General features: G+C 20.3%; 3 protein-coding genes across 3 annotated transcripts; 2 read left to right on the forward strand and 1 right to left on the reverse strand.

The window, feature by feature from the left end:
- Nucleotides 1-118: 118 nt before the first annotated feature.
- SRAE_2000482900 (7TM GPCR, serpentine receptor class e (Sre) family-containing protein) lies at nt 119-1,155 on the forward strand (the record flags this gene model as incomplete). The annotated part of the gene is made up of 2 exons (XM_024643758.1): nt 119-709; nt 757-1,155. 2 exons carry the CDS (start codon nt 119-121, stop codon nt 1,153-1,155), a joined length of 990 nt encoding a protein of 329 aa, XP_024509394.1.
- Nucleotides 1,156-1,632: 477 nt separating this feature from the next.
- Nucleotides 1,633-3,246, reverse strand: SRAE_2000483000 (Galactose oxidase/kelch, beta-propeller domain and Kelch-type beta propeller domain-containing protein; the record flags this gene model as incomplete). Its single annotated transcript, XM_024643759.1, has 2 exons — nt 1,633-2,867; nt 3,027-3,246. 2 exons carry the CDS (start codon nt 3,244-3,246, stop codon nt 1,633-1,635), a joined length of 1,455 nt encoding a protein of 484 aa, XP_024509395.1.
- Nucleotides 3,247-5,987: 2,741 nt separating this feature from the next.
- On the forward strand, nt 5,988-7,333 carry SRAE_2000483100 (Transcription factor HNF-4 homolog; the record flags this gene model as incomplete). The annotated part of the gene is made up of 4 exons (XM_024643760.1): nt 5,988-6,276; nt 6,325-6,381; nt 6,496-7,198; nt 7,297-7,333. 4 exons carry the CDS (start codon nt 5,988-5,990, stop codon nt 7,331-7,333), a joined length of 1,086 nt encoding a protein of 361 aa, XP_024509396.1.
- Nucleotides 7,334-10,858: the final 3,525 nt, after the last annotated feature.

Consider the following 10,858-nt stretch of genomic DNA (forward strand, 5'->3'; position numbering starts at 1 on the left):
TATTTAAAAAAATTGTAGAATATATATACATATTAATATATATATATATATATATATTAATATAAGTCTAAAAAATTAAAATATTTTTGTTTTATTGTATTTTATTAATTATATTATTATGGAAATTGTTATTCTTATTTTTGTAATTTTGGAAACAATTGGAAATATTGGATTATTAATATGTATACCTATAATTATAAAATTTATTTATTACCGAAAAGAATGGCACATTTATTATAGAAGTATATTTTCATCATTAGTTGTTGCATTTATTATTCATGGTTTATCTTCTATAATCATTTTTATAGTTATTTTTAAAATAAATTATGTACCTGTTCTTGGTACTGAATTTGAATTAGTTGGAATTTATAGTGTAACAAGATTACTTTTAAAAGGAAGTTGTGGTACTGTTAGAATTTGTATATGGATAATGGGTATTGAAAGAACAGTTGCTACTATTAAAAAGAAAAATTATGAAGATTATAATAGTTATATTTTTATATTAATAATTATTGTCACACCATTTGCTTATGGTTTTAATATTGATAATATTGGTAATGCATGGCCATTTTTTAGAAAAAATTATGTCAATTTTTGTATAGCATTTGATTGTACAATATTAATTGTTTTTATAATTCTTTTAGTTTTAAACAGAAAACTTCATCAATTACATCATAAAAAAATGTTAACGTTATCTGAAAAATTTCAGGTTTGTAAATTAATTTTATTATTAAAAGAATTTTTTTTTTTTTGTAGGTTGCTGAAAATATTAGACTTACTAAGATTAGTCTCCCTGTATCTATTTTATTTGTACTAGATAATTATGCATTTAATATAATTTTTAATATATATACATTAACACCAACTGAAGATGAAATTATAACTTTAATTAACTATGGATCTCTTGCTTATTGTTATATATGTTTTTTTATTTTTATATTATATCAATATAAAGAAAGACTTAATCTACAATATCGTTTAGGAAGGAATAAAGTTTTAAATTTACAGACCAATGATCCGGCATTAAAAACCAGTGATAATAGTCAGAAAAATAACGGAAGCCAAAGTCTAAAAATTATTAATGCCAACAATACACTTATTCCAATGGATTACGATCAAAAAAGTTATTTTAAAGTTTATGCTAATGTTTGGTGATAGTAGTGATAAATAATTAATTTAATTATATTAAAGTATTATCAAAACAAATAATACATAATTTAAAAGAAAGAAAATATAATTAATTGATAAAAAGAAGTCATAAAATATTTTATAGCGTTAATAATTTATAACATTATTATTTCATTTAACAGAATACTAATCAGTTAAATTTTATACTTTTTCTTCATGAATTATTATAATAAACTTTTTAAAAAAATATAATATTTCTTAATAATGTACTTTTTGTGCTAAATATATTATATCGTGTATTTAAAAAACAAAAATAAATTTCAATAATAAAAAATAATATAAAAATAACTTAAATATCATTTTAAAACATAATTGAAAGACACTTAAAATATAAAAATATAAATTATAAAATAGAAAATTTTAAATATTTATTTATTTATTATTAAAAAATAGTTTAAAAAAGAAGTTAAAATTTAAAGAGACCCATGAAATAATTTAATTGTTTTAACTTTTAATTAAAGTTGTAAAACAAAAATTTCTTATGTTTTTAAGACCTTCAAAGTAACATATCTTCCATTGATCAGGAGATTTTATAAATATTCTTTCCCAAGACATATTCTCTTCAGTTGACCCACCAAAAACATATAAATAATCATTAAATATAAATATTCCATGTTCTCTTCGTTTACAATTCATTTCAGGAAGAGTTATAATATTTCCATTATCAACATTTACCATAAAAGCAGTTTTTTGTATCTCTCCATATATATTTGTTCCCCCTGTACAAATAATTAAATTTTTGTGTGGAATTAATTTAGAATCAAAAAATAAATTTGGAAGTTTAAATATTTTCCATTTACTATCATCTACATTAAAATTAATTTGTACAAGATAATTTTCATTAAATCTTTTTCCAATAGTATAAATAAAATCTTCACATTTTATTCCATTTCCAACTTTGTCAAATTTTCTAAAAGAAGCTTTTCCTATTATTTTAATTTCAATTTTAGTTGAATCATTGGGGAATGATATTTCTTCAATTTCACAACATACATCTTCATGTTCATTATATCCTCCATATATAAAATAATTATCATTTTCTTTACATAAACCAACATTAACACGTTTACACATTAAATTAGTTTCTATATTTTCGAGAGTTTCATCAACCAAATCATATTTTATAATTTTATTTGACAACACATTTATATCACTTTCATTCTTTTCATATCCACCAAATAAATAAACATTTCTACCTTTTATTTCTTCTACAATACAATTACCACCATATAAATTTAATGAAATTTCTTTAGATAATGTTATAACATTATAAGGAATATTCCATCTAATACAATAATTAAAATATTTGTTATCATTATCTAAACCACCAAAAATATATAAACGATCTCCTGGTTTAAGTGGTTTCTTAAAAAATAAACATTCTGTTGAATCATCATATGGTTCAAAATAATCATAATTGTCATCTATACCACAAATTTTAAAAAGATCTATTACTGTAAAAATATTAGACGATATAGATATATCATCAATATTTATATCATCATCACTATTGATTAAATCTACTTTTTCTGATAATTTAAAAAACAACTCAATTAAAGCATATTCACATTGATTAATGTAATTGTTTTTAAAAATAATATTTTTTATAAATAGACTGTCAAATCTACTTAAATTAATAAAACTTATAATTTCCATAACATTTTCTTTTATTGGTTTTTCTAAAACATTTATCTGATAATTTAACCATTCTAATATAAACATACAAAATTGTTTTTCATTAACATTTTTATAAAATTCATAAGGAAAGATTGTTTTTATCATTTCTAATGATAAATTAAATAGTTCATTTGGATATAATGCATATTTAACAACATAACTTTGTATATTTTTACGTAATAAATGTACTTCTTCATATTCTAAGATTTCATTAGTTATATAATTATTAGAATTTTTAAAAAATTCATTGTAAAATTTATCTCTTTCATCAGTAAATAAATATGGTTTATATAAGTATGAAAATCTTTTAATCATATATGGAAAACTATATCTTTCTACACCAATTGTTTCACTGCGTATCCTTTCTTGATATTCATTCATCTTTTGTTAGATATTAAATAATAATGTTTTAAAAATTTTATATATGAATTAAAAAAAAAAAAATTAATAAATAATTGGTTAATTAAACAGGTAATAATGAAATTTATTTTGATGAAGATACAAATAAAATGGTTACATTTAAAATTAAAATCTTTTTAGGACATTAATAATAAAAGTTTTTCATAACAAATAACAATAATATTGAAATCAAAGTTATAAAATTTTAATTAAATTTATGTAATAAATATAAAAGTATCAATTCAATAAACATTGTTTTTTTTTTAATTAATGAAATTTAATAATATAAATTATTTTTATCAATACTTATGTTACAAAAATTATAAAAAATTTAAATTTACGTAATTATAATATTAATAAATTTTTTTTTATATTTTAATTTATTTTTGAGTAAATTAATAATACTGTATTTTAAAAATTATTTCTAATCTTTTTTGTATCATAGTTTGTATAAAATAATTATGTAAAAATACGTATTTCCTTTAAAATAATATAAAGAACTTTAATCCTTATAAAAAAAAAACCGATTTTTTCATATATATTTATATAATTTATTATTATATATATTAAAAAAATTTTTATACTAATATTTTCATTTAAAACTTAAAAACGAATATTATTTACCAAGTAATAAGTTATTTTATATTTTAATAATTCCATTGATTTAAAATATTTTTTCATGTTAAATGTTAAAAGTAAAAATGTGACAATTTTCATGTATTTTGAGTTATTACTCGAAATTAAAATTTCGTAAAGTACATTGATAATATATAACATATATATTAGAAAAAAAGACATTTAAATTTTTGTAAAATAAACATAAATTTTTTTAAACGGAAAAATTTTCTATTTAAATTAACTTTCAAATAGTGTTATAAGATAAACAGTATTTATAAAATTTTTAAATGTTTACAAATACTTTCATTTTTTTTAGAAAATTACATGACATTTATTAAAATTAAAAATGTAAATCTTGAAAAAATTTATAAATAGATATTATGAATAAAAAAAAAATTTTTATCATACACAAGTCTAATGAAAGTATTTTTAAAAAAAAATTTATTTATAATAGTTAATATTTACAAAATAATATTAAAAATCTTAAACAGTTTTTTAAAATATACTAAATTATAAAGTCAATAGTAATTTAATTTATTTATAAAATATTGATAACAAAATTAAAAAAAAAAGTTATAATACTAAAATTAAAATAGTAGTTTAAATATTAACTACTACAAAGAATTTGATAAGAATTAAAATTATTTATAGTAATCACTATTACAAGACAGACACAAATTTATATGTATATTAGAAAAGAAACTTGTATAACTAGATTAATCAACAAAAGTGATAGATCATATTTGTTTAAATTACTAAAATTGTTAATAAACTGCAATATTTTTTTATATTTTTCTAGTAAAAAAATTAGTATTTTTTTAATTATTTAGTTAAAAAAAAGTTAAATAATTTTTAAATAGTATTGTAATTTATCAAAGTATAATTTAAAATTTTGACATAAAAATATTAAATTATTGACAGTTACAAAATGAATACATATAGTTTTCTTTAGTTATATGTAACATATTATAAAAAGTAAAAATTTTAAAGATATATATATATATATATATATTTTTGTATAAAGTTAATACATTTTTTTTATTAAAATATTATTTTTAAATTATTTTTGTTATATTTAAAAAATATAAAAAGTTGATTTTATGTTAGTTATAATTATTTATATCTAAAAAAGTTAAAAAAATTAATTATATTTAAGGTAATTTATAACAAGACTAATAATTATTTTATTAATATATTTTATCAAAATATGAAATAAACATATTGTTTTAAAATAAATATTTGTTTTTAAATATTGAAAAAATGATTATCAACTATTTTGTCATGGTTCGTTGTTTTGATTAGAATTGATTTAAATAACCTCAAAAAATGAAATATTACATTTTTAATAAGACATATATTACAAAATGTTTGTTAAAAATATACACAAATATTTATTTATAATTAGATATTTAAAATGTATCTTTAATTATTTGAAGGACATATATGTCTTGTAATAGTCATATTATTCTATAATTGAATATTAATTTTTTCTAGTAATTATTGCGAAAATTTTTATTACTAAATAAATATAAAAAAAAGGTAATTAAAACTTTTGTCTTTTATTACATTTAGGTTTTATATTATAAAATTATATTACAATATTATTTACATCTGTCATTTGATTATAAAAATTATTTTTAAATACTTTTACAAAAATATCTTTACTATACAATATAGATAATTAATATTCATATCCAATATTTTTTATCATTAATCTTATATAAATTAATCAAGTTTTTATTTTTTATTTTAACTTTTTAAAATAAAAAAAGTTATCCTAAAATATGTATGTTATTCATTTTATAATTTCAAATTTGTTTATTCTTATTCATAATTGTTAATAATATTACTTTTAAATATTTAATATTAAAAAGTTTTTTTAGTTATTAATTCATTAATAAATATACATATCTAATAAAATTCATTTAAAATAATAAAGCATGATTACTTAAAAAAATATTCTCACAAATTAATAGTTATTTTTTATGTACTTTATATATATGCGCATTTTATTTCTTTAATACATCTTAAAAAATATTAATATTTTCAATATTAAATTCTTTTCTTTTTGTAGAAAATTTTGATGTAAATAAAAATTTTTTAAAATGGTAAAAACATTTTCTACGAATGTTGTTACTAATGATTTGAAAACGACAAAAGATTTGTCAGATAAAATTGCTCCAACTAAGTGTGTTATTTGTAATGGTCCAACATCTTTTTATCATTATGGTATCTCTTCATGTAATGGATGTAAACAATTTTTTCGTAGAATTATTGTTACTGGAAAAGTATATAAATGCAAATCACTAACAGGAAAATGTAATCTTAATGAGAATAAAAGATGTAAATATTGTAGATTTGTTAAATGTTTAGAAATGGGTATGGAACCACTATGTAAGATTTATTTCTTTTTTATATTAAACTTTTAAATTATATTTTAAGCTGTTAAAAATGAAAAAAAAATAATTGGCTCAAGAAATAATAGTATGAAAGTACTAAGTATATTTGATCGTAATGAACAATTAAAAGTTCAACAATTTAATGTTAATAAAAATTCACCACTTTTTAAAAATGAAAGTTTGTTAAAAACGATAAAACAATTATGTGTTCTAGAAAGTAAATTCAAGGCTGTACGTGAAAGTTCTTATGATCCTGGTGTTTTACTTTGTGCTGATCTTAATTTTCTACTACAAAAAAAATCTGTTCTTTCAGGAGTTGATAAATTTAAAAAACCCTCAAACTGGCCAATAGAAACAAAAACATTTAAACATCATATATTTACATGTACTCGAGAAGAGTATCAAGAAGAAAGAAAAAATTATAAATTTGAACATAAATTATGGAAAGCTTATGATATGAGTTTAATTTTAGATTTCATTAAAACAATCCCTTTTTTTAGTAAATTGAGTAATGAAGAACAAATTGAATTATATATGAGTACAGGAATTGCTGTTAATGTTTTGGTTAATTGTTATTATGCTTTTGAAAAAAAACAACATTACATATCATATCCAGACGGTTATTGTCCTATAAGATTATTTGAGAAACCACATCCGTTAGAAATTGACGTTAATATTAATTCACTCAAACCATTTTTTAGACTTGAGCTAAAACAAGAAGAATTTTGTTTACTAAAAATATTACTTTTTTTGTCAGGAAATCTTACATCATTTACTGAAGAATCACTTGAAATTATAAGACTTGAAAAAGAATATTATTCATCAATTCTATTAAAATATCTTCAATTAGAATATGGTGAAGTTAAAGGTGCAACAAGATTTACAGAAATAACAATGCTCGTTCAAAGTATTTTTATGTATGTTGATAAAGCTAAACAATTACACTTACTTTTATATATGGCAAGAAAAAGATTAAAGTGTGAAACTTCTTTCAATTATAACAAACCAATTTTAGATATATATTCATTATAATGGAAAATGTAATATTATAAAACTAGATTGAAATATTGCCTTAAAATAAAAATTGTTAAAAAGATACCAAAAAAATTATGTGATATTATAATTAATGCACATTAATTTTTATACAATCTTATTTACATCAAAAAAATTTTTAACTTTTATAATCTAAATTTTTTTTGATTCATCATCAACTTTCTATTAAAAATTAAGAAAACAAACAAAACAAAAACAGTATTTTTTTTGTTATTTAATGTTATTAAGTTATATAAAGTTCCAGGATTATTTATTACTTTTTTTATTCAAATAAATCTTGGCTTATAAAAATGTTATTTTTTAATTTAATATCTTCAAATTTTCTTAATATTTATTACACAATATTTTTACTTTCAAACTAAAACTATAAAAATCTAGAAAAAAATAATTTTTTAGATAAATATATTTTATGAAAAAAAAATAATGTTTTTAGAAAATGTTTTATTATTTACAAAAGTAGGTTGATTTAAAGAATAAAAAATTATATTAGTGACATTTTTGTGATTGAATTTATAAATTTTTAATATTAAAATGATATTTTATGAAAATTATCGAATAATATATTATATTTTCATGGAGAAAAATATTGCAATTATTAAAAATAGTTATAAAATGGAAAAAAAAGTTAAATTGCCACATGCTGGGATTGAACCAGCGACCTTCGGTTTACAAGACCGACGCTACTACCACTGAGCCAATGTGGCGCATTCTTGAGGAACTTTCTTGTTGGTCACAATAAAAAAAAGTCATTAAAATTGAAAAATAAATATAAAATTATAATTTTATAATATGTGACTTATTAAGAGCATATATATATAATTATCATAGTCACTTGCTAAAATAAGTAAATTAAAATATAAATTTTTAATATTTGAGTTATTTTGTGTGTAATTAAGAAAACCTCCTTGTCACTGGGGATATAGCTCAGGGGTAGAGCGCTCCCTTAGCATGGGAGAGGGCTGGGGTTCGATTCCCCATATCTCCAAATATTTTTGCATTTTTAAGGTTTCTTTATGATAAATTAATATCATGAATGTTAAAATTTGATTTAATAAAATATAACAATATATTTTTTGCTTTATAATAAAATATTTCTACTATAAAGTAAATTTTCTTCATAATTTTTTATATAGAATCTAAAACTTGACTAAATTTTTGATCCACTAAATTAGTAGAAATTTTTTTTTTTGAACATTTGAAGATTATACATGTGTATAATTTTTTTTAAAATTACAATGTTGATTAAATAAAAATTTTTATACTAAAAAAACAAATAAATAAAGAAAAATAAATAATTAAAAAAAAAAAACTTTTTTTGGAATTTCAATCTGTAACTATAGTTATTCGATAGCCCTTGAAACAGGATGAATTTTGAATATAATCAACAATATTCAAAAATTGAAACTTCAGGAGTTATAGGGATTCAAAGATGCGGGCGAAATTGGGGAATATTTTTTTGTAAATCATGATTTTTATGATAACATTGTAAATTTAAAAAATAAATACTTTATTCTAGATCAGTTTTTTATGAGAAATTCATTAAGCCTATCCACATCTTTATAGGACTTCTAAAAATGAAGATATGATAAGAAATATGATTAAAAAAAAGTTTTAAGAATTAAGTGATAACTCAAGTTAATGAAGTCATAGGTTTATGAAATTGGATGCGCTGTGCTTCATTCGTGAATTTAGGTATACCCTACGTTGAAAAGTTTTTTAAATTTTCAGCCGTTCTTCAAATACTATGCTTGGTACTTTTTCGCGCGTAATCCATTGTCACCATTTTTTTATATCTCGAAAGTGCTTTAAGATATAAAAAAATTTTGAAGGTAGACCCGATTTGAAAACGCATTTGAAGACGATTGAAGAAATCTGATTGCATTTATCTTGTTTTTGAAGCGAGATATGAACAAAGGCGGAAATTTTTCTAAAATATTCATTGTTCCCGACTTTTCAGTATCTCAGCAAATATTTAACCTATGAGGATGGAACTAGCTTCATTCGATTTATATTCAAACGTTGGTCTAGAATATTAATTTTCAGAGCTATAACATTTTTTTTTTCAGAGATATGAAAAATGGCTGAAAATTTTCTAGATTTCTGATTCTTCCTTTAAAATTGCGACTAAAAATGAACAACTTTTTTTGGAATTTGAATATGCTACTATAGTCATTCGATAGCTCTTGAAATGGGATGAATTTTGAATATAATCAACAATATTCAAAAATTAAAACTTCAGGAGTTATAAGGATTCAAAGATGAGGGCGAAATTGGGGAATATTTTTTTGTAAATTTCGACTTCCATGATAATGTTGCAAATTTTTAAGATAAATACTTTATTCTAGATCACTTTTTTACGAGAAATTCATTAAGCCAATTCACATCTTCATAGGACTTATAAAAATGAAGATATGATAAGAAATATGTTTAAAAAAAAGTTTTAAGAATTTTGTGATAACTCAAGTAAATGAGGTCACAGGTCCATGAAATTTGATGCGCTGGGTTTCTTTCGTGATTTAAGGTGTACCCTACGTTAAAAAGTTTTTTAAATTTTCAGCCGTTCTTCAAATACTATGCTTGGTACTTTTTCGCGCGTAATCCATTGTCACCATTTTTTTATATCTCGAAAGTGCTTTAAGATATAAAAAAATTTTGAAGGTAGACCCGATTTGAAAATTCATTTGAAGACGATTGCAGAAATCTGCTTGTATTTATCCTGATTTTGAAGCGAGATATGACCAAGGGCGGAAATTTATCTAAAATATTCATTGTTTCCGACTTTCCAGTATCTCAGCAAATAATTATCCTGTGAAGATGGGACTAGCTTCATTTGATTTCTATTTAAAAGTAGGTCTAGAATATTAATTTTCAGAGCTATAACATTTTTTTTTTCAGAGATATGAAAAATGGCTGAAAATTTTCTAGATTTCCGACTTTGCCTCTAAAAATGTGAACTAAAAAAAACAACTTTTTTTGGAATTTGAATATGCAACTATAGTCATTCGATAGCTCTCGAAATGGGATGAATTTTGAATATAATCAACAATATTCGAAAATTGAAATTTCAGGAGTTATAAGGATTCAAAGATGCGGGCGAAATTGGGGAATATTTTTTTGTAAATCATGATTTTTATGATAACATTGTAAATTTAAAAAATAAATACTTTATTCTAGATCAGTTTTTTATGAGAAATTCATTAAGCCTATCCACATCTTTATAGGACTTCTAAAAATGAAGATATGATAAGAAATATGATTAAACAAAAGTTTTAAGAATTAAGTGATAACTCAAGTTAATGAGGTCACAGGTCCATGAAATTTGATGCGCTGTGCTTTATTCGTGAATTTAGGTGTACCCTACGTTGAAAAGTTTTTAAAATATTCAACCGTTCTTGAAATATTATGCTTGGTATTTTTTCGCGCGTAATCTATTGTCACCATTTTTTTATATCTCGAAAGTGGTTTAAGATATAAAAAAATTTTGAAGGTAGACCCCATTTGAAAACTCATTTGAAGTTATCTGC

This window comes from Strongyloides ratti (genome assembly GCF_001040885.1).
Source record: "Strongyloides ratti genome assembly S_ratti_ED321, chromosome : 2".
NCBI classification, from domain to species: Eukaryota; Metazoa; Nematoda; class Chromadorea; order Rhabditida; family Strongyloididae; genus Strongyloides; species Strongyloides ratti.